Below are 25,184 nucleotides of genomic sequence, written 5' to 3' on the forward strand. Positions count from 1 at the left end.
TTTTAAATGAAATTCAGGTCCCCCACACAGAGCTGTTTGTTACAAGCAAAAACTGCTTCCTGTGGGCTCAAAATAAAAAGTCACCACAAAGGAGATCTACCCTAACACCAATTTCTTTAGGACACATTCTAACGGTGAACTGCAAAGGAAGGAGAAAAGATTAGATTGCCTCAAAGGTTCAACCCTTCTTCACACCACACACAAAAAAAAAAAATCCACTTTTATTATTTGAATAAACAGCTCATTTTCTCCTCTGTGGAGGGAGACAAGAGCAGCAGATCCTGCCTTAATGAAGAATCACTGTTCAGCTCTGCCAAGTGGGCTGTCAATCATACAGTTAATAAATGTCACTTGCTATTTTATTATTTATATATTTTAGATATTATTCTTCATTTTCAAATATACTGATTTTAATTACAACACAGAATACAAAGGCTGTGTCTACACTGGGCCACTTATTCCGGAAAATCAGCCGCTTTTCCGGAATAAGCTGCGAGCTGTCTACACCGGACCTTGAATTTCCGGAAAAGCAACGACGATCTACTGTACAAAATCAGCTGCTATTCCGGAAAAACTATTCTGCTCCCACGCGGGCATAAGTCCTTATTCCGGAACACTGTTCTGGAAAAGGGCCAGTGTAGACAGCCCAGTAGTCTTTTCCGGAAAAGCGCGTCTACATTGGCCACAGACGCTTTTCCGGAAAAAGGGCTTTTCCGGAAAAGCAGCCTGCCAATGTAGACGCTCCTTTTCCGGAAAAACTGAAAACGGAATAGTATTCTGTTTTAAGCAGTTCCGGAAATTCATGCCAGTGTAGACACAGCCAAAGTGTACAGTGCTCACCTTATTTTGATTACAAATATGAAGAGGATACAAGAAACAGCATTTTTCAATTCACCTTATGAAGTACTGTAGTGTAGTGGTTCCCAACCACCCAGCTGCAGATACCAGTTTTCTGGGCCATGGTACATTTCCAGGCCATTCCCCCCCAATTTTAATTAGCCCTGCCCACTGGGGTTCCCCATAAGGGAATTCCCTTCCCGCCCACTTCCTCCAAACAGCAGCAGGGTGAGCGGGGAGGCTGACAGGTGAGTGTGCTATGGCTGGAGCTGGGGCCACAGTGAGGCTGTCCCTAGTGGGGCAGTCTCACCACAGCCCTGGTTCCAGCTATGGTAGCTGCTACACAGCTCAGCTGGCGGGGCTGCATGGAGAGCAGCTGCAGTGGTGGGTGCCAGGGCCTGCTCCAGCGGGGGGGCAGGGCCTGCTCCGGCAACTAAGGCTCTGGCAGGCATGGCTAAACACTGTAATATTGGGGGGTACACAGGACTCAGGGGTAGAGTTCAAGAGGGGCCTGAGGCAAGGGGCTGGGGTACATATTTTGGCAAACATTTTATTTGCATATTTATTATTATTTGCATGATGAATATGCAAATAATTGTTACCAGTCCACCAGAAGTTTGTGAATGTGTTTGCTGGTTCCCAGTATAAAATTGGAAACCACTTTTGTAGTGCAATCTCTGTATCGTGAAAGCAGAACTTACAAATGTAGATTTCTTTTTGGTTACATAACTGTAGAAAAAAAAAAAGTAAAACTTTAGAGCCCACAAGTCCAGTCAGTCCTACTTCTTGCTAAGCCAATTGCTAAGATAAATTAGTTTGTTTACATTAATGGGAGATAATACTGACTGCTTCTCTGCTTCTTATATACAATGTCACCTGCAAGTGAGACTAGGCATTTGAATGGCACTTTTATAGGTGGAGTTGCTAGACATTCGTGTGCTCCTTCATGCTTCAGCCACCATTCCAAAAGACATGCTTCTATGCTGAGGGTGCTTGTTTAAAAATATGTTAATTAAATGTATGACTGAACTTACTGGGGGGAGAATGGTACATATTCTGTTCAGTTTTACATGCATTCAGCTATAATGTTTCACGTTATAGCTGTCTCACAGAATGACCCAGCACATGTTCATTTTAAGAGCACTTTTATTGCAAATTTAACAGCACATGGGCTATCAATTTGAAGTTTGTAAAAACAGCTACAGCATTTGATCTGAAGTGTAGCATATTTTCAGAAATCTTAAGAGCAACACTCCAATGCAGAAACTACAGAACCTGAAGCAGCAGAAAAAAGAAAACCAACCTTCTCCCAGTGGCATCTGACTCTCATGGTGAAAATGAATATTTGTTGGTCTGCACTGCTCTGTATTGCTATCAAACAGAACCCATGACCAAAATAGGTGCAATGAAACATCAAGAGACGTATGTTCAGCATATCTGATCAAATACCATGCCAGCTATAAATGTGCCATGTGAATGTTTGTTCTCACTATAATGTGACATTACAGCATTCTCTCTTACAAATACAAACCAACTCATTTGTCTGAGCAACTGGCTGAACAATAAATAGGACTGAATGGACTTGTAGACTGACATTTTGTTTTGTTTTTTTATGGAGGTTTTTTGGCACACAATTCTACATTTGTAAGTTCAACTTTCTTAATAGAGATTGCGCTATAGTACTTGAATTGAAAAATAGTATAGCTTGTTTTATAGTACAAAATGTTTACAAACAAATATAAAGGGAGCACTGTACACTTTATATTGTGTTATAGTTTAAATCAATTACAATTATCTTCCTTCACTAAAGCCTAAGCCTAATACAGTGTTTAACAGCTGGACTTTTAATATCATATAGCAGGCATTCAATCCTAATTGTAGATTCTGAAGTGGAAGGCATGTAATACTAGCCAATGGTTAATTATTGTTATACATGCTGGATTTTCTAATGAGCGCTCCAAACTCTCTACACTTTATTGTACAAATATTTCTTTTTTGTAAACAGTTACACTGAATTACCTAAGCCTAGCAACCAAAGCTACTGAACTTGAGAAAATAAATCAACATCTTCAACAACTACACACACACACACACACACACACACACACACACACACACACTAAAGTCAGACACAAACCAAATATTTCAGAATTACAACTGCTAATATGTCCAACCATTACTACTCCATTTATCTCATTTTGTCATGCTTCAGACATCATGAGTTAATATCCAAGTTGGGGGGGGGGGGGGAGGCAGGACAGGGAGAAGAGGGAAGTATGGACTAATGTCTAATGTTACTATTTAAGGATATTTTAAGAGGACCACTGGGTTGGTTTTGGAACACGAAACAAGAGTATGTGCTTGAAATGACTCATTATGAAGTAAATGTAAAACAAATATTACAAGTGAATTTGGTATAATTTTTATTATAGCACTGGGAGGTTAGCGTGGTAAGAAGAATAAACGTGCTTCATGAATATGGGGGCCAGTAGTTATGATTGCTCCTGGCCATGCAATTTAACAATTCCAAAATAGCCATAATCCTGCTTGGCAACATTTGCCTTTCACTGTAATGCGCAGCGAAAAAGATACACCTTACCAGTAATCAGACAGAAACAGCATTCCATACGTGGAAGCTAGTTTTGCCTTATTTCTGCTCTAATCACTGTACCCAAATCCAAGTTTTCAGATGTGTACACAACATGCACAAACAGCACGTATGCTAATCCCTCAGCGGTTTGCTGGAAATGCTACTTTCAGAGTCTCTTTTCCACAAGAACATATTTATTTTCAAAGAGTAATTGGAGATTGAGGAGTATACCAAAGAAATCCAGCCACAAAGTAGACATTAATGAATCTGACATCTCAAATCCGGGTGGGAGTAATTCTTGTAGTTGGTAACCTTAGATTTGGCATGGAAATTTCTAAGTATTTTAAATTCACTTGGTTTATTCTCTTCTCTGTGTTAGCAGAATCAATATATATATAGTCAGACTACTTTGCTGAGAAAAGACCAGCAAAAGGCAGGTGGGGGGAGGGGGAGAAAATCAGAAGTGAACACGAAAGCAGCCCTCATACTGCATGTATCTGAAAAATTACTTTTGATAACTATCGCCCTTGTTTTCTAATTAAAGATTAACCAAAAGTACTTATACAGGATTTAGGGTTAATCTATCACTATTTCACATGTAGTGAATGCCATTTTCTTCCAATGAATCAGAACATGTGTACAAATAACATTCCTGCTTCTCATTGTTGACTTACTTTTAAAACTATGCTTAACAACCAAATCAGAAAGTTCTTCCTTAATTGCAGATAAGGAACATGCAGTGATGCAATTTAAGTACACATCCAAACCTACCCCTGCCCCCATCAAAATTCTCACAGCAACTTAAACAGGACTGTGAAATAAGGATGGTTCTGAGAAGACAAGAGAAGGGTAGAGGAATGGGGTGGATATGGGGGGAGGGGCACCACTGACTAAAATCATTTCCTGTGTGTAATACAGTCTTAATTACATCTGATCTCACCCTTTTCCATTGCATTTTTAAAAATTAAGTTACAAACATAATTCAAATATCAGGTTTCACATTGTTAAACCTACAAAAAAAGTCATGCATATTATTGCCTTTTGTCTCCAGCTATGAGGAGTTAGAGGGGCTTTTTTTAATTTAATGGAAGCTTTGATTTTCCCTGAGAGACGAGGTCACAGACTAGGGCATTTCCTGTCTGTAGCAATGTGGTATGCTTATGCAGACATAAGTCTGCTGACAAAAAACTGATTTATTTCAAAGAAGGGGTCATTGCAATCACAGTATATAACAAGATCACATTCTTTCCTACTTGTTTTGCTTAATCACTAAGGATTACTCAAAAACATATGGAGGAAAAAGGATGTGTTTCAGCTGTGTATGGAAACTGACACTGCATCTGAAATCCCACACAAGCTGTTGGGCCTGAGATGAGGAATAACTCCATTGAGGTCAGCGGAGTTAGTGTGCAAGGGCTCACATCCTATAAACTGCTGAGCAACTCCTCATTGGATGTAGAGGATGCTCAGCACCTTGCTGGATAGGGTACCAAAGGAGATGATCACTAGCCCTTCAATTTATGCGTTTTCATAGAAACCAGCCTTCTAAACATTGCCCCTAGGAAGTGTCCAGCCAAACTTCAAATATACTTGATGTACATTCTGTGTTTGTGCTAACACAGCATGTGTTCAGCAGTGGTGGGGGTGGAAGAGGGTAGTAGCCCACTAATCACAGCAAGAGACAAGTACCGAGAAGGTCAAAGTGATAAGGCTGCAAGAGGCTGTGGGAGCATTGAAGGCCTGGGCTATGCATGCTACTCCACTATTTTTATGGAAACGTGTTTTGAATAGGAATATGCATAACTTGAATATGCTTTCTTCAAAATGCAGCATGTAAGACTGGCTGACTAATACATCTTACACTGTTTTGACAATGCTGTTTTAGTGTCACTGTAAATGCTTGGTGAGGTGCACGCCTCCCTGAAAGGTGTAGAAGTCTCTACAATGAGTATAACCGAGCTCCTGGTGTGACACCAGAGTACCAGAGCCCCAGAGATTCAATCTAAAGAAGCAGTAACACTGCAGGGCTGCTCCCATGCAGGAAGAGCAAGACTCCATTGGGTTCTGACACTTCCAAAGCTGGGGGCATGGCATCGATCTTGTGGATGTGTACTTAACATTAATTGTTTCAGATCACCAAGATGTCTCTTATGAAAGAATCCAATAGCATCACAGTTTTAAGAAGCCTTGCTGCCTTAAACACAGTTGCTCAAACATGGGCAAATTATTCAGTGATAGGAGGGAGGAGGGACCTATTACATAAAAGCAGTAAGAACTGTAACCTTAAGTAATATTTAGGCAGATTATTTTTAGGCAGTGCTCAATTTTATTTCAGTATCTGGAAACAGACATCAGAGGATCATTTTGAATCAATGTCAGAGGAAACAGGCAATTTAGCATTTCAAGAATAAATTACCAAGTCAAATTGAGGTCAAGTCACTTTTTTTAAAAGTATTAGATTACATTAGAAAAAACAAAGCAACAATTATACATTTAAGTTCCAGGTATGGAAACTCCCTTGTATGGGCTGGGAAAAGAAAGACACTATGGCAGAACACTTACATTCCTATGCTACCATCGCACAAAAAATCCAAATACATTTCAGCTATGCATTAACAACTCATTGATCACTCTCCTGAGAGATCAGAATTAGGTGGTATTCTTCAGACACCTTTCATTAGAACAACCCCACATTTTACACTTAGATTGCACTGTCTAACTGAAGATGCGTGATTAACATTAGCACAGTGGTTCTCAACCTAACTAGCATCGTGGATCACACACAAAGCTCTGTTATGTGGGCCACATTCACACAATATACATGCCACTTGTAAGCAGGGATGTGAATACGTAGCCAGTTACCTGGTAAGCACCACCCTTACCAGGTAACAGTTTGCCTGTGGCAGGCTGCTCCTGGGAAACAGTTAAGGGCTGTTCCAGCCCCACTGGATTGCCGGCTCCTGGCCCATGCAGGCTTGCTAGCTGGAAGCTGACAGCTCCCCCATCAATGCTATTGCTTCTGGCCCTGTGCAAGGCTTCCAACTGCCAGCCTGGAAGCGGGCAGCTCAGCACAGGGTTAGAAGTAGCTGGGCGGGAACAACCCCTGCCTGCAGAGCGGGGGCCTCTCTAGCCCAGTCATTGTGGGCAGGGGGGAGGGTACAGGGGCATTGCAGCCCAGTAGGTTGGAATGCCCCCCCACAAGCCCTTTTTAATCAGTTAACCGGTTAAACTTAACTGATAACCAGTTAACTAATTAAATGGAATTTTATATCCCTACTTGTAAGGCGCTAAGGATGTCAGGTGGGCCAGAGCTGTGTGCTGACTGGACCACAAGCAGTCCAGAGTCAAGTGGAGAAGCCCTGCATTAGATAAATGAAGCTTCATGAGGTAGAGATTACCCATCTGACAGACCGTAGAGACATTAAAGTGATTTACTCCAAGTTGTACAAGAAGCCAGCAACAGAGTTTGCAATTGAGCTAACATCTATGCTGCTTTCAGTTCTAATTATTAGATGTTTTCCTCCTTGTTGCCTAAAAAAATTTGAATTGAAACTTTTTTTTTTTTTAAACATGGGTTTGGTAACCACCTTGGCCCAAGTCTCTAGCTGCAGAACATGTGGCCACATTCAAAACAAAAACAAAAGAGATACCACAAGTACCACAAATTGACAATTTCCTACTGGGAAAAGACAGAGGAGCACTTGAAGGTCTGAAGAAACTTGTGCGATGCCTGCTTGCCCACATTGTACTTATCACCAGCCTGTGCCATTATTTGCATCTCTCTTGAACCAGCATCACATACATGACACCTTACCCGCCCCAGTATAAAAATAATAAAACATAATAATCATGGCAATAAAAGGAAGTCAAGTTAGAAACCGGAAGCATCACCAGCTGAAATTCAACACCCTTTCTTGTGTACTACCATCTTAAATACAAATAAGGTTACTGACATGTAGTACTGCTGTGCATTGCCAGGTAACTATGAACATGGCATTTAACTGAACTGACCCTTGTCACAAATCAACAGTATCAGTGAGACTTGTCTCCTGACAACATGGCATGATAAATAATACACCACAGCAATCTAGCAACAATAAGGTTGGGCTTGCAAAACAAGTAGTCTAAATAAAAACAACTTCTAGTTTAAAAAACAAAAGTTTTAGTATGTGCATTGAACAACCGTGTGCTCTACTGCTTGAAACAGGAGCTACTTCAGAGCAAGCCTGGTGCAGTTTCCGCACACAAGCTGCCGTGCTGTTCACAGCACTTTTGCCAGTATAACAGCAGGAAGTACACACAATATTAATTCCGCTTGTCACAAATGGGTTAGTGTGGACAGAGGCAGGAAACAAGACCAACAAAAACAAGAAGTGATAATATGCCTGCACCAAGAGAAAGTAGGGCAGGAATGTTAATGGGTGGGCAAAGAGTCAGCATAATGTGTCTGTCCAAGCAGCAGCAGATGCCCTAGGACAAATGGAGTCCACAGCCTTTCTGAAGTGAACACAGAAAGTAAAGCACATCAGGAGGCACATCTCAGACCTTTCTGCTATCAGAAGAGCAAATTATAGAAAGCTTGACCCGTCAGTGCCTAAACACAAGGAAATGTATTTAACTCACCCACCAATATCACAAAAACTTTTAAGAATTAACCTTTTAAAAAATAAAATACATTGTCTGAGATCCAATGATTTCTAGATATAGACTCCGAAACTCCCACACCGCCATTTCCTTTCAGTGACCTGCCTGTTTTCAGATCTCTCATTCAGAATCTGGTTGCAACTGTATATTTCACAATACTGTCCTGCCTCTGTTATAGGGGTGGGGAACCTTTTCAGGGTCAGGGCCTGCTGACCCACAGAAAAATCAGTAGGTTGGCCGCACGCAAGTGGGAAATGCAAAAAACACACCACACAATGCTCACTGATGTGGCCCCTGACTAAGCAGCAGAAAGACACTCCCCACATTCCCCTCACACACCAGAGCCTCGAGGCCCAGGCTAGTAAATTTTGTGTGCTCCAGCCCCACAGTAGGGCATTGCGGGGAGTGGGAAACTGGAGCTCCAGCACAGGTTCCCCAATGCTGGGCAGAGCCTTGAGGGCCAGCTCCAGGCAAGCCAGGGACCACATCCAGCCCTCATCCCCTCCTGCACCTCAGCCTCCTGCTCCAGATAAATTAAAGTGAATGAGAGTGGCAGAGAGTAAGCGAGGGGCAGGGGGCTGGAGTGAATGGGGAAGAGGGGAGGTAAAGCAAGGGTGTTCGGTTTTGTGAAATTAGAAAGCTGGAAATCCTAGTGAGCAGACAGGCTACCAAAGATTACAAGTATCCTAAGAGCAAGGGAGCGGAGTAAGAAGCAGATTCCACATGCAACCAAAAAGCAAAGCTAATACATCCAAACATTGATTTATCTGCCCTAATAGACTCATTTGCAAAGTTGTGTAAATTCCTGTGCCGCTGACATAGTCGGGGTGATGAATGGGGGTGGGTGTCACGAGCAGTCACGTTCCTGCCAAACACTGTGGGCGAGAGGAGCCATCCAGGGGGGGGGGGGGGACTAGTGTGTGGGGGGGGGGGAAGTCTGGCATCCACAGCAGGGGGCTGCCCTTCCTTCCTGCACACACCAGTAGAGGCAGGGGGCAAATTGGAGCAGAGCAATCCCAGCTGCTTTGCTCTCCATAGTAAGAAGTGGAGCAAGGGTGTGGAGAAGCAAGACCTGAGGCAGAGAAGGGGTGTCCCACCCTTCCCTGGGCTGGGGGGGTGAGGGGGGTTTCATGTGGCCAGTGCTGCCCCCCACCGCTGTGGTGCCTTCTCACTAGTTATCTCTGATCATAGCATTTGCACAGTTCAGCTAATGGAACGGTCCTACAGGTTGCACCTCCCAAAACAGGAATTCTCTCGTCTGGCAACATCTGTGGTAGGCAGGACTGTGGATGTTCCTTGATCAGAGAATCCCGGTACCCTAGTGGCAGAAGGGCAAACAAGGAGGGGTCGGGGTGAAGCAGCAGGATGGGAGAGGAGCTGGCAACAGCCCCTGACAGCCTGCGGCACTGGGACCAGATCAGGAGCCCCAGACAGCAGGCAGAATTCGGGCCAGAGCTCATGGGCTGCTGCAGGGCAGGAGCTCACACTCTTGGCAGCCCACGGCAGAGGGACCAGGCCGGGGCTGGAGAAAGCCCCAGCAGCCCATGGCAGCGTGGGGCCAGAGCACACGGAAGTGGAGCCAGAGCCCAGGGGCTGGGACTGGAGCCCAAGTCCCTGGCAGCCCAACCAGGGCCAAAGCCTGTAGCCTGCGGTATAGTGCAGCTGGAACCTATGGCAGTGCGGGCTGCTGGAGCCCTCTGCAGTCCCTTTGCATCTCCTCCCGCACCAGCTGGAAGAATCGGTGGCTGGGGGCTGTGGCAGGGAAGCATCTCTAGTCCAGCAAATTCCCTGGTTTGGGACCAGTCAGGTCCCGAGGGTGCTGGATAAGAGATGTCCAACCTGCAGTTTGCGAACAATGTAGTTACTCGGATGGCTACATGCAGTAATGGGCAATACTTTGTGAATAAAACTGCTCAGATGTTTGCAGAGCCATAGGCACTGCTCAAATTTCAAGTGATGTTTTACTAGTTGCACTTCAATACCACCCAGAAGGTCCCAAATCAAGATCAGGTTCCCATCATGCTATGTGCTGTACAGACACAGAAAACCAGTCCCTGCCTCGAAGAGCTTACACTCAAATTAAAGACAAACTGTATGCAATTAAAGTAGGTAAGAGAAAAAATAACATTGCATAGACTAGCTAAATACACAAGCATCTGGGCCGACATACACCAGCATGGCAGGGTATGTTGGAGATTTGTCTTACTGCTACCTTGTTCCTACAGATAGAGAGGATTTCATTCATTGGGATTTTCATCAGTACAAAAATCGAAACATTTTTTAAAACTGAAATTTAAAAATATTAACATTATTTAATGAGCTAACTTGTGAGCTGCATAAATCCTAACAACTATGTTAAGAGTGGATATGGACATTTAGTCTCAGGAAAAACATATCTGAAGACTTCAGAAAGTTAAGCTAATGCAGAGTAAGATGGTCAACTTGTTTTTCGAACAGCAATTTTATGCAGACAATGAAATATGGGTATCAGTGATAAGTTGGCTTCTGCAGACAATTCAAGCTATTGATCCTTCCATGCTTGGGTTATGATGATATTTTTGGTTATGACATTAATTTCAGATTTAAAAAAAAAGTTGTGTTATGGAATCTTACAGATTCCAAGACTTAGCTGGAAGAACGGTGACCTCTTTGGTAATAGATTACTCTAATCTATTCTGCCTACATGTTTGGTTTTTATATATATATATATATATATATATATATAATTTTATCATCTCACACACACCCCTAATAGTAGTACAAAGTGTAAGCACATTATATTGCTTTTTACTAGGTACAAAAAATATGACCATTTTATAATGGCCATTTTCAGTCTATTACATGAAAAAGAAAAAAAGATGAATAAAGTTTTTAAAAAACCGTCACAACCAAGACAGCACACACAAGACAGGATCATCATGAACATGTGTCATTTGGACAGACTTCCCATTACCCAGCAAATCTGCCTATTCAACCCTGAAGCCCTCTTGCCCCCTTTGAAATAAAAGCAGTAATCCATTATGAAACCTCCATATAAAACTGTCCCCTGCCTCCATCCACAGAAGCTCTTGGATAACTCTGGAGATTTGAGGATGCTTTTAGTTACAAAATGTGCTCTGAAATCGAGTATGAAAATTCTACTCACCAATGAACATAAAGCATTCCCTGGAGAGTTGGGGTGGGAAGGAGGGTATCTAAGCCATCATTTTCTGAACAGTTTATGCTTTTTATACCAGGTTCTGAGCTGTTCACAGCAGAAGATACTGCTTAAGTAGTACAGTTTATAGGGAACAGGAAGCAAAACACAGCTTTATGCCATCCATCTGCCTCTTGAATTCTGGGCTCAGCTGGGATACTGCTTGCCTCCCAGTCTAAGTTTCAGCAGTTCCTTGGGAACTAGGCCTTTGACAAGGAAATAAAAATTAAAACCTTACCAAACTGGTCAGAGCTCACATTTGAGCTTTCCTTGCATACAAAACAATGAAATTCAGCCTGCATTGTTCTCACACACCCATAAACTACAAAGCAGGGGAACCTGAATATCTGATAAAATAAGCCACACTTTGTTCTGTAATTAATGTCACAGAATCTGTTCATAAGAATGCCTTTTGTTCTGGGTACAAACAAAACCTAACCTCTCCAAAATGTCTTTGCTAGTTCATGTTGTTTTCCAGATTGAACCAGTCACTTTTAAAATAAATCCATTCCTTTTGTTCTTTGTCCAGATCACAAAAGTTGTCAAGCAGAAATATTTAAAAAAAAAATGTTACTGAATAATAAAAAAGAGCAATACTTAGAAGGAGGTTTCTATTTACATAAAAGATACAATGCAGCAAGGTAAAAATAGCTAATTTATTACTATTATTTTAAAAACTTGTTTAATACTGCATTTAATTCGTTTTAGGGATAACCTAATAAGTGATACATTGGAAAGGTTGCAAAAAAAAGTTAAACTCGTGCCTTTGAACTTTGCTTTAAAATTCAGAATAGGGATGTTAAATTGTGAGTGACTAATTGAATAGATGATAGGGTGCTTGTGCCTTTGAAGTGTGGCAACAGTCCTAGGGTGTCAGGCTCCACGTGGTGGCGTTTCAAAGTGGCAGCGCCGCACAGAGCCCTGGGTCAGCAGGGGAGTCCCCAGCTGATCCAGGCTCCATGCAGCGCTGCCGCTTTGAAATGCCGGGTGCAGCCTGGGGACACCCTAGCTGGCCCCGGGCTGCATGCGATGTTTCAAAGGGGCAGCTACACATGGAGCCCAGGATCTGGCCCCAGGCTCCATGCGGTGCTGCTGCTTTGAAGTATCTCCTCCTCTGCCTCCTCCCCCTTACTGCCTCTATCAGAAAAAGCAGCAATGCGGAGGGGAAGTGGTGGGGCAAAGTGACTAGTTGACTAGTCCTTCACATCTCTAATTCAAAAGAGAGACAGGCTCAGAAATCATGTTTTTACATAACAAAAAATTACTTTCCTGTTACTAACAAATTAGTAATTTTAAACATTTTACCAGTCAAAGGGCTTTTTAAAATCCTTTATGTGGTTTACTCTTTGTATTTTTATTTAGCATGGGTTAAAACATACCAGCCAATTTAACATCCTGCTTCTTTTGAATCCATCTATTTCTTCAGATTTTGTACTGCTGCCCATCATAGAAAGACAAGGTGAGTGTTCATATGAGGAGTTAGCGCTGAGTAGTAAGAGTGTTTTAAATTCTCACCATAGCTCATTATATGCCAATTAACTCCCTTGTATAGACAAGCCCTTGGTTACAGGCACACTTTAATATACTGTTGCTGGTCTACTCGGTGCTGGGTTTCCCCCACCTCCATTATAAATACACCCACATTACTACACAGCTGTACTCTACACTTCCCTGCAACAAGATCATAAAATTCCAGTAGATCATCAATTCTGATATCATATGGAAATCCAGCTGAAGTCTTAGATAGGAAGAAAGTCAGACATTTTTATTTTTCATCCTACGCTACAAATTGAAATTGTGCCTTTGATAGGAACTAACTTCCCCCACTTGTTCACATTTGCAGTGCAAGTCAGTTCCTACTCAGAATGAACCAAGAAAGGACTTAGTTAAATTTCTACTGAAGCCAAAACACACAGTAAATCTGTGTCCTTATTAGAGAAAAAAGCAATTCAGATAAAGGTTTATGAAGGCCTGTAAGGAAGCAAATAGCTCACAAGATTCATCACTAAACTCCCAAAACACTGAAAGCGCTTCCTATTGAGACTTAGGAAAGCCTGCCCTGTTCTTCTGAGAGCTTCCTACTTCCCAAGTATCAGAAGGCTTTCCGTGTTAGTCTATATATGCAAAAACTGAGGAATGCTGTGGCACCTTAAAGGCTAACAGATTTATTTGGGCATAAGCTTTAGATGCGTTGGAGTGGAAATTACAGAGGCAGGCATAAATATACTAGCACATGAAAAGAAGGGAGTTACCCTACCAAGTAGGGTAATTCAGTCAAGGTGGATGTGGCCCATTCCCAACAGTTGATGAGGAGGTGTGCATACCAAGAGAGGGAAAGTTGCTTTTGTAGTTGATCCTGGCAGCTGCATAAATCAGAGTGAAACTGTTATTTTAAATGCTGGTAGTGTCAAATATCAGAGTGATGTCCTAAAACCTATCCTCCTCCCCCTCCCGACACACACACACAGAGCAAAAACCTACATGTTTGTGTGGTCTCCCCTGGCAGCTCAGTTTCCCAACTCATAGCTGAAAGAGTACGCTAGTGTCAGGGATAACTTAAGTACTGAAGGACACCCATAACATCCCATGTTACCAGGAAGTGACGACACCAGATGGGAGAAGCTGGCATGTGACAGTCTAGAGAAGAACAAGTTCTACACCACAAACCGTAGAGATTTGGAAAACTTAATTGCCTGCTTCCAAAGGGAGAGTACAACTTTTACCCAGGTGAGTGAGCTAAGAAGGGCCCAGGTGAGTGAGTTACAAGCTCTTTTTATGGAGGAAATGGAAAAGGTAAGCAGTTTCTAAGCTGGTTTTCTTCTCTCAAGAGAGGAGATAGAAGAAGTGTGGCTCCTGCTGCCATGTAAGAGCATGGCACTTGGCTCTGCTTCTTTAAGAAGAGTACAGAAGCTGGAGTCACTGCCAGTTTCCTTGATGGGAAAAGGACTGATGGGAAGCTGAGAGCATCCTGCATGCCCCTGAGCCAAGGATTTGTTTAATTGGCAAATTACTGGGGATCAGGGTGGCATGAACCCCAGAATCTGTTTATTTGGGGTACCACAAATGGGGAGGAGCACTAAATTCACATTGGCCTATCTTAAAATTTTCTTGATTCAAAACATACCTGAAAGAAAGAAGTTAAGCTTTGGCATGCACACAGTCATAAACACAACTGGAGAAAGTTCAGTACTGAAATTTAACTTTCTGCAATAATATACTTGGTACAAGCAGACAAATACACCCTGAATTATATCTAAAGAAAAAAGGAAATAGAACATAGGGATGGGGGTGTGAATTCTTTTCCAAGTTTTCAGTGCATACTTTTAGCGTAATTATAACTTTGACTAGGGAAAAAAAGAAAAACAGTTACATTTTTAAAGAGGTGTGTTTTTTTGTTTTTTTAAAGAAAAACGTGTTCCTGTGATCCCCTAAATTCTCTGGGAGGTAATCTGAGGGATCTAACAATCTGAGCTATTTATAAAGAGCCAATTCATAGTAATGTTTACGATCCAGAGCCCTCCAGCAATAGTCTACAAAGTAATGTTGAATGTGGCCCATTCTTAAAGGCCCACTCAAGTAAAAAAGGTGAGTTTTAATTAAAACAGCAACATTTTAATAGTGTAATAGCCCCTATTTTTAAATTGTTGTAATTTATAATCATTGTGTGGCCCAACCCTCCAATTTGTCTAAGTCACTCTGGACTCTATCCCTGCCCTCCAGTGTATCTACCTCTCCTCCTAGCTTAATGTCATCCGCAAGCTTGCTGAGGGTGCAATCCATCCCTTCATCCAAGTCATTAATAAAGATGTTGAACAAAACCGGTCCCAGAACCAAACCTTGGGGCACTCCGCTAGATACCAACCGCCATCCTGACATCGAGTTGTTGATCATTACCCGCTGGGCCCGACCTTCCAGCCAGCTTTCTATCCATCTTACAGTCCATGTATCCAATCCACATTCCCTTAACTTGCTGGCAAGAATATTGTGGGAGACCATATCAAAAGCCTTGCTAAAGTCAAGGTATATCGCATCCACTGACTTCCCCATATCCACAGAGTCAGTGACCTCATCATAGAAGCTAATCGGATTGATCAGGCACGACTTGCCCATCATGAATCCATGCTGACTACTCTTGATCACCTTCCCCTCTCCCAAGTGCTTTAAAATGGATTCCTTGAGGATCTCCTCCATGATTTATCCAGGGACCGAGGTACAACTGACCGGCCTATAGTTCCCTGGATTGTCCTTCTTCCCTTTCTTAAAGATGGGCACTACACTGGTCTTTTCCCAATCATCTGGGATCTCTCCTAATCTCTACAACTTTTCAAAGATAATGGCCAGAGGCTCCTCAATGACATTTGCCTCCCCATTACCCAGCCTATAGGTAGGCATGACAGCTGCAAACTCTTCATGACACTGCTGTGGAGCATTAGAACTACTGTACTAGATTAATTTAATTGTATATCCTGCAGCTCCTCCTTAATTCTCTGGACTCAGAACCAGCCTATGCAGAATTAGAGATCCCAATGTAGAGCATACAGCATGTGCACACTGGTCCCAAACCATGGACATTCCACCTGTGAACCACCATTCAAAACTCCAGGCACACTAGAATGGTGCACAGATTTTTTTTGGCCACAGGTGAAATTACCTGGAACCACTATTATGCTAGCCTACTCACACTCCATTACAAAGGTTTATAGGCTTTGTTTCTTGATGCTCATGTCCTGCCACTGTATCTCTTCATGTCTCCAATTCACGCCAGACTTAGGCTAGTGTATTTTGATTTATGCAACAAGACAGAGAATACAATATCAGATTATGGGATTAATCTACTCATAAACTATGGATAAGGACTTAGCCATTTTGTTTATCCCTACTAGGGATGTTAGTTTGCAGTCGTTCACACAATAAATCAATAAGAGTGTGCTTATTGGCTAATCCTAATGGCTACCTGCACCCAGGGCCGGATGGAAGCATGGGCGAGCCGGGCAGCCGCCCAGGGCGCCAACTGATGGGGGGCACCTGATGGCAGCTGTAAGGGGCGTGCTACCATCAGGTGCTGCGCGCCCAGCTCCCGCAGCACCAGCCTGCCCGCATCCCCGTGAGACTGGCCAGCAACCCCTTTCCCCCACAGCTGCAGGGCTCTACATAGCCCAGCGCGCACGCCAGCAGCAACAGCCGGGCTGGACTGGGCCGTGCTTGTGCCGTGTGCTCTAGGGGCAGGCCCCGGGCTGCGCGCCAGCGGCCGTAGCTGAGCCATGCATGTGCTGTGCACCCCGGGGGCAGGCCCGGGGTTGCGCGCCAGCGGCTGTAGATGGGCCGTGCATGCGCCGTGCATCTGGGGGCAGTGCCTGCTTTTGAGCTGGCTCCCCATGCGTGCCGCCTGTCCCCTGCCACTGCCTCGGACAGAAAGGCAGCTGCTCAGGCAGTGAGGGGGGCAGGAGGGTGTTGGTACATGTGGGAAGCCATCTCCCTGTGCATAATGGCTTGGATTCTGGAGCTGCCGCCCCCATGCTGCTGCCTCTGTATCAGAGGCAGCTGCAGGGAAAGAAGGGGGGGGGGAGGAAATTGGCAGCTCTGTGGGAACAAGAGACACATTTTAAGCTAGCTCTCTGCATGTACAGGCTCCCGCAGAGCCCCCTGCCCTACTGCCTCTTTATAAGAGGCAGCTGGGGGGGGGGGGGGAGAGAAGAGGAGAAGATGGGAGCTGGTGCTTGCAGCCTGTGCTCTTGCCTGCCTTCCCACGTGTAAACGTGTAACCCAGGAGTGGGAAACCAGTGGCCGGGGACCAAATGAGGTGCCCGGCTTCCCTGGATCCAGCCCCAAAGGCTCAGGGCTCTCCCCCCCAGCATTGGGGAGCTGGTGCTCCAGCACTGCAGCTCCCCTTCCCACCCAGATCCTGCATCCCCATTCTGCTCCTGCACCCTACTATCCTCCCAGACACACCAGCCCTCAACTCACTCCCACACACTCACTCCTGCCCAGACCCCACATCCAAGCCCACTTCCTGGCAGCCCCCTCACACATTGAACTCATTTTTGGCCTCGCCCCAGAGTATAGGGTGGCTCACAAAATCTACTAGCCTAGGCCCCCCTAAGCTCTGATATGTGAGGGGAATGTGAGAGAGAAGGGGTTGTTTTCTTTTGTTTTCCTCATTTTTTGCGGTCCCTGACTGATTTGTGTGTGTGTTAGCGGTCCCCAGACCAAAAAAGATTCTCCACCTCTGGTATTTTAGCAGTTATAAGTCCAGCTGTCACATTTACACAAATACACACTAGTGAACATCCCTAATCCCTACCCTGAAAAAAAGTAATTTGTCTCCTTTATCTCACATGAAAGTTTACAACAGCTCCTATTGGCCATATGAAGTTATGCTCTTAAAGTACAGTTTCTGTCTTCAAAAGCCCCAATCTAAGATTAAGTTCACATCCTGACAGTCCTAAAAGCTTTCATGGGAATCGGTGGCAACAGCTGCTACACTGCACAGCTTGATAACAATCAGTGCTAAGGAACCTGGCATTTTAACTTTCTTCCTCTGCTCAGTTTTGTTGATAGACGAGAGTGGATTGTCTAGAGAGGGAGAAAAGGAAACCCTGTGTAAACTGCTTTACACCAAATAATGGACTATCTACACTGATATCCAGTAACGTTATGCATGCCACACATTCATACCTGTGGCTCTAGGGTTTTTGTTTTTAAATTGCCAAAAGTGCTCGCGCTCTCTCTCACTCTGGCAATAAAGCATGGGCAGGCTGTAACTTGGGCACTGTAGACATAACCTCTGTCTCAGACTAACAAAACCCTCACCGCATCACAAAAGTCTCTTTATACAAGTTTATATTGTTCAGTCTGTTTCAAAAGCTCAATGAAGCATAGCATCCCCTCATCTTAGTGAGTAAGACTCCTAGCAATGTTCACATACCAAATCAGCACAGCAGTTGCTTGCAATGAATATTACTGTTAGCTCAGATAGTCTCAAGCTGTGGTCTGCAGAGAACTTGGCTGTTCACATCACACTGGCTTTTCCTCCTTGTTCAGAGCGACAGTATAAAGTCAGTTATGAATGCCTCTGGAATGGAGATTGTCATAACACCAAAACTTTCATAACTCTGAACAAAGTGTGATTGTTGTTCCTTCAAAAGTTTACAGCTAAATATTGACTTAATACAGCTCTGAAACTTTACTATATAGAAGAAATATGCTGCTTTCCCTTTATATTTGTTACAAGTTCCACCCAAAATACGAAAAAAGGTCAAACATACAGCATACATATCAAGAGACAGATAACATTTTGTCATACAGATGAAAGACAAAATTGCTGCCATGCCACAGAATGTGCACCACAAAACAACTAAGATTTCCTACACGCAAGCATGGACATACATTCTGCACACCACAAAATGCCACAACCACTTGCTGCATAAGTATGCAGTGAATAGTGACCAGGCATACTGAGTGATTGTGTAATCGCTGGCATTCCCCCAGCTCCAAAAGAAATCAACACACGGTATTAGGTCAAATGTACTCCTCCCTTGGTAATCTTAGTGGTAACAAACAGAATAGGAAACTCAGCCTAAGCTTTCTCTCCAATTGCAGCTCTTCCTAGGGTTTTTCCTGGAGAACTTCACCATCTGTGTTCCTATATGAAAGCATGAATCTACTCATCCTTGAACCCCAGACCTTCAGCTCTAGGCAGGGCTCTAAAACCCCCTGCCAGGATAGTCATAGTATAGTCACATATACCTGTATGAGGTTGTGGATCTTGTCACCCTGTTTAAGTTGGAACACAGGTTTGTGTGTTAAGTGGTCCAATAACACAGTGATAATGGAACAAATGCCTAAATAAAAACATTATTTGATATTAATACCATGAATAGGATTAAATTAAGCTCCAGGTACAAGTCAAGATTTGTGAAAGACCACAGTCTGGTAGAAGACTGATGGACCCCGTATGCATGCAGATTTTCACATAAGCCAGCTAATGTCACAAGTGAGGGATGTGGCCAATTCTGATTAGCCTGTGTAACTGAGAATTATACTCCATAACAGAAACAGTGTAGAAACCAACTGTACTCTCCTGATATATTAGTGTTTGGAAAATGCTTCTGTTCTCTGTAGTTGATTAACTTACAGCCTTATCAAGTTGGGAGTTAGGGACTGTTTCCACAATACAAAACAATATAGCCAGAGGGAGTCCTAGAGTACTTACATCACTCTTTCTGAACTTTGCTTTCAGGCTCTTCATGTTTATCCCATTCAGTCTTCCAAATCTGAGTTGTTTTTAACACCTAGGCAAAAGAGAAAGGAAAATAAGTTTATAACTAGTTACCAACCACATAGGGTCTCTAGGATGTTATTACATTTTTTAAAATGGATGTTTGATCTACCAAAAAAAAAAAAAAAAAGCAAGCAGTATCGATTATGGCTTATTTTTCAACACGCAGCTTCCTTAAAATCAACAGCATTTTATAGTTTTCTGACATTTAAGTAGCACAAGCCCAACACTGTCCAAATTTCTGCAGAGCAATAGTATGAAACAATCTTTAGCTGTTATTTGTTAAATTTGTATTTCGGGACCTGAGTGGTCCCGAAAAAGGGAGTGTGCCAGACCAGGGGAGGTCAAGCTTCAGGCAGTCCTGAGATTCCCCTTCTGGCTCAGCCAGTGCCCCACCCCTGCTCTGCTGGCAGAGCTCCACTCAGGGCTGCAGCCCTGCTCTGACTGGCAGAGACTCTGCACCACTGGCCACAGGGACTCCCTGCGCCCGGACGATGGAGCTGCACTCTCAGACGCAGGGGCTGCCTGACCCCGGATGGCGGCTCCTCCATGTCCCCTGCTGCTGGGGCTTCCTGCCCCGGGCCAGCAGAGCTCCATCCCAGCTGTCAGGGCTCCACATCCCCAACCAGCAGCTACTTCAGGGTCAGTGGGACTCATCTCCTAACTGGCTTCCTGCCCCCAAGTCACTTGCCCCTGCAGGATGCCTGCTGCCAGACTGGCTGAACTCCTAGCCGCCAGCACTGGCAACTTCTGTGGCTGGAGCTCTCTAGTCTATCGTGGATGTTCAACCTATAGTAATATCTTGCCTATAGAGAACCACGGACATTACAAATAATATTCGTATGAGCCTAAAATCTTATTTTAGTGTTATTATCAAAGCAATTGCTTGTAATGGGAGATAGGGAGAAGTAACAGTAGGGAAGTATGCAAATTCATTAAATTAAAATTCCTGCACCCAACCCTGGAACACACTGCAGTATGATGTCGGAAGCATTGTCCATCACTTTCAAATACACAGAGAAGGACTGTACACACATCTCTAGTAATAGTTTGTTACACACATGAAAAACAAACTTAATAGGAAGACAATAGTTGTTGGGAGAAAGATTAACAAACTCCTTGAATGAACAAAATCACACAAATAACAAATTTAGAACAATTCAACATCTGTTGAAAACTAACAAAGTATGATTGTATTTACAGAATAGTCGATCCATGTATTTTTGGAGTTTTAGCTATCACGCAAGCTCCTACTGAAGGAACACTGTAACAAAAAAGCATATTCATCTGCAATGTTCTGTTCCTTTCTAGAAATTTCCCCCTCTAACTTAGAAGAAAGAAGAAAGAAAAGAATCCTTACTGAAATTCAGAGTATAGTAAAAATTAATAGCTATGAACATACTTCCCTCCTCTAATTTCAATAGATCCCCTAGGTTCACTGTGAAATTTCATGTAATTTTCAGGAACTCTAGACTTCAGTTTGATAAAGAAAAAAGTATTCTTTCATCACAAATGTTAAGATGACCACACTATTGTACAAATTAAGATTTAATAGACACTGAAATGTAGTCTTTCAAAATGGTATCATAATTTATCAACAGTTACACTGCAGGAACATGGCATATTTGTGGGAAATCAAGAAAAGAAAAGAAAAAAAAAAGAAGAAGAAGAACAAAACCAGCACCACATTCACCAGGCATGTCAAACTGGCATCTGGAGGCCTGCATGTGGCCCATTGAAGTTTTTTGCGGCCCGCCAGTACATTTTGAGAAAGACTGAAGTGCAGCCCACTGGCCGCTCAGATCATGTGGCCAAGTGCAGGCCACGCTGGTTGGCCACTCTGCACAGGGCGCCACAGCAACTACAGTACTCAAGGCTGGCCTGGCAGCTCTGCGCACAGCCCAGCTGGGCTGCTCTGTGCATGGCCCGCCCCCAGCACGTGCTTACAACCGGCCAGCCACTCTGTGCATGCTCCCCCCTCCCTCCAGAACATGCTCACAGCCAGCCAGCCAGCCACTCTGCAGCCACCAAGAGCCTGATCACAGCTGGTTGCTGTGCTCACGCTGACCCAGGGCCTAAGGAAGTGTTGCGGCGGCAACGCAACAATGGTGGCTCCAGAACCCAGGCTTTAGGTTGAGGAGTGCCTGCTTCTGGGAGAGGCATTAGGTTAGGAGGGGGCTGAAAATCCTTTGCTCTGGGGGAGGCATTAGGTTGGGGGGTGGGGGGGGAGAGTTGGGAGTGCCTGGCTCTGGGGAAGAGGGGAGGCACTGGACCACAGCTCTTCCTCTTTTACAAATATACAATTAAGTGTTATTTGGATGATGTCGCATACGGTTTCTCAAATATGATAGCATACAGTTTTTTTCCTACTGAATGGAATGGAATCAAGAGTACCGTAATATAGACATATGAAAGGGCCTGAGTTGTGGTTCCCAGTTTAATTTTCATATATCCTGTGTTAATATTTATCAATTTCCTTCTAATGTAGGCATTGCCAAATCAGCCAATGGGAGCCTCTAGTCTAGTCCAGTAGTCTAGCTACAAAAGTGGCCAATAAAAGATGTGTCACAGGATGGGGTGGGAGTGTGTTCACATATGTCCACAAGAAACTACAGTGAACAGTTATCCCTGGATAAGGAATGTTGTTTCTTCACTCCCATCATTTTTTGGCTGGCTTATAACCTGAAACATGAATCGGTTTTAATCTGTTGTTCATCCTACCTATGGTATTTTAGATGTTCTCATTATCAATAAGCCTTTATCCTTAAAAAAAAAAAAAAATGACCTTACTGCTATTTAATGGCAGTGAGTTCCACAGATGAATTGGGTAAAAAAAAGTTTCCTTTTATCAATTTTAAATTTGTCGTCATTTAAGTAAATGTAAAAAGCTATTCATTGAAGCCAGGCAAAGGTGACCCATTAATCTTTGTAATGGCATTACAATACTTTCGGTGTTATTTCCTTTCCTTATGAATTCAGTGAAATCCTTTCCTTATGGATTTCACTCTCCCTCTTCCCCTTTTAACATCTATTACGCATTGAGCAAATGTTCTTTTTTTGCGTGTGAAGCTGGTCAAAAGGACAGGAAAATTGGGTCTGTCTGTCTTTGCAGCAGCTATGCTAATTGCATCTAGTGACAGATGGCAGAACAAGGAGCAACGGTCTCAAGTTATGGTGGGAGAGGTCCAGGTTGGATATTAGGAAAAACTATTTCACTAGGAGGGTAGTGAAGCACTGGAATGGGTTACCTAGGGAAGTAGTGGAGTCTCCATCCCTAGAGGTGTTTAAGTCCCAGCTTGACAAAGCCCTGGCCGGGTTGATTTAGATGGGATTGGTCCTGCCTTAAGCAGGGGGCTGGACTTGATGACCTTCTGATGTCTCTGCCAGTTCTAGGATAAGGGGATGGTTTGAGAACATGATCTTGGTAACTAATTGACCATTCGTTATCAGTGGGAAATAGGTCAATGGAGGGATGATAAGAGTTACTATAGAGAATTTTCTGGGTGTCTGGCTGGCGAGTCTTGCCCACATGCTCAGGGTTTAGCTGATCGCCATATTTGGGGTCGGGAAGGAATTTTCCTCCAGGGTAGATTGGCAGAGACCCTGGAGGTTTTTCGCCCTCCTCTGTAGCATGGGGCACAGATCACAGCTGGAGGATTCTCTGCATCTTGGGGCCTTCAAAGTATTTGAAGGCTTCAATATCTGAGACATAGGTGAGAGGATTATTCTAAGAGGGGTGGGTGAGATTCTGTGGCCTGCACTGTGCAGGGGGTCAGATTAGATGATCATAATGGTCCCTTCTGACCTTAAAGTCTATGAGTCTATGAGTCCCTTTTCACATTTTTCAGAGTGTTAATAATTGTTTTTAAAATAGGGTTTCAATCATCGGTCCTGGTATTCAAGACCATGCACTTTTTTGTAATTCCAAGATCCATTCCTAGGGCTTTTAAGATAAAAACAATATTCGCCACTCTCCAGGTCTCTAGGAAAGAATTTATTTTTATGAGATTGCTTAACTTCATTAGTAGCTCACCTCGTTCATTCTGAAATTTCTTCCAAACACATGAATCATTTCAGCTGCACCTGCTGCTCTTAGATTTGTCACTTTGTTCTAGCACCCCATCTTAAATACATCCACAGAAGTTGAGGAACAGTTTCTGTGGAAAGGAATTACTTAGCTTCTTTGCAATGTCTTTAATTCTCCTTCAACTTTCTGTTTATTCTCTGCTAGTCTAGCAGACTCAACATTGTCTTTCATAGACTTCCTGCTTCTTAGAAACAAATATTTTTGTAATGTTTTGGCTCTTTGCTCATCAATTCCCACTTTGCATACCTGATATCTATCTTACATTTTACCTATCCTTATTTCATTTTCTGCTCTATAGACTTAACTATAGACACTGCGTTTCTTTAAAGAAAATTCAAAGGCTATTGTTTACCAGGCTGAAGCAATTATTCTGAGATATGAGTCTCTCCCTTATTGTTTGGGACAGAACTGAATTTTTAGAATTTAAAAAAAAAAACCCATAATCCTCTTAAGTTAAAAAAAAAATTGAGGAAACCATAGCAGAGAACAAGCTGGAGTGAAACAACTGTGCTAATTTACTTCTCAGTTCAGTTTAAGTTTAAAAACCTCACAAGATACAATAGGGTAGTAGTGTTAAATTTAAAATACATGGAGTGTTGTTTTTTTAAAAAGGTAGTTTTTTTTCCACTGTTAGCTTTGTGCTATAAACAGTCCTTAGCTAAAACATAATGTAATAAATAACTATGACTTTCTGACAAAGTACTTTGGGGGGGGGGGGGGGGGAGCTTGACAAATTGGGAATGGCCTTGTGGCCCTGAAAGCTATCAGTTTTCGTTTGTGTGGCCCTCGGTAGACTTCGAGTTTGACATGCCTGACATACACTATACTACAAACCATCCTTTAGAACTAAGCACAGCTACTAGAAGTCTTTAATCACCACACCAGATCTTTATGCAAAACAGTTCTCATCAAGATATAAAAACCATATGAATAAGCTTCCCAAAATACCTCACATACATGCCAAGTATAGGTCTTTACATGGTCCAATTCCTCTCCTTCCTCCAAAACAAATACCTTTCTGTGGAAAGTTAAAGAAACACCAAACCTAATTAAAGGACTCTGGCATGATCAGGTAGTTGTTCTGCAGGCAAAACACTGATTCAATTTTAGTACAAGAACAAAGGACAATTAATGAAACCCAAAAGAAACAAATGTGTAAAGTGACCTCTAGAGAGGTGGAACAACAAAGGAATTCACACACACACATTCTGCTACAAAGACCTTTTACATCTGCACTTGAAAGGGAATCCTCTGAACTGTCATTCATGTTAAAATTCGACACTCTCCAAAAAGGAATGAACAAACACTCAAGCTATTTTATCCATTACCAAGATAGCTTCCCCAATTATCACCTCTAATACCATTAACTCACAAACATCCCACTCTCCCCACCTCTAATATCATCAATTCACAGACACTTACCTACCTTCCTTCCTCTCCCCCCCCCCCCCGCATCCCCTTCCTGTTCTGAAATGTGATTTGTCCTTTTCATATGTGTTCATTTTTTTTAAATTGTATCCTTTGGTATATATGGTTGTGACTATTTTTTTCC

At 43.0% G+C, this 25,184-nt stretch overlaps 1 protein-coding gene across 8 annotated transcripts in view; it reads right to left on the minus strand.

Moving 5' to 3' along the window:
* Nucleotides 1–25,184, minus strand: part of RAI14 (retinoic acid induced 14) — a 132,816-nt gene that overhangs the window by 87,945 nt on the left and 19,687 nt on the right. For 7 of the 8 annotated variants that reach the window (XM_006116511.5, XM_006116509.5, XM_006116510.5 and 4 more), the window contains one exon: nt 19,480–19,558. In XM_006116511.5, coding sequence (XP_006116573.2) covers nt 19,480–19,515 — 36 coding nt within the window. In that variant the 5' untranslated portion in view covers nt 19,516–19,558. Of the gene's footprint in view, nt 1–11,216; nt 11,771–19,479; nt 19,559–25,184 lie in introns of those variants that run through there. The other variant, XM_075932560.2, reaches the window with a different exon arrangement.

This window comes from Pelodiscus sinensis, chromosome 6 (genome assembly GCF_052426305.1).
Source record: "Pelodiscus sinensis isolate ZL-2025 chromosome 6, ASM5242630v1, whole genome shotgun sequence".
Classification (NCBI taxonomy): Eukaryota; Metazoa; Chordata; order Testudines; family Trionychidae; genus Pelodiscus; species Pelodiscus sinensis.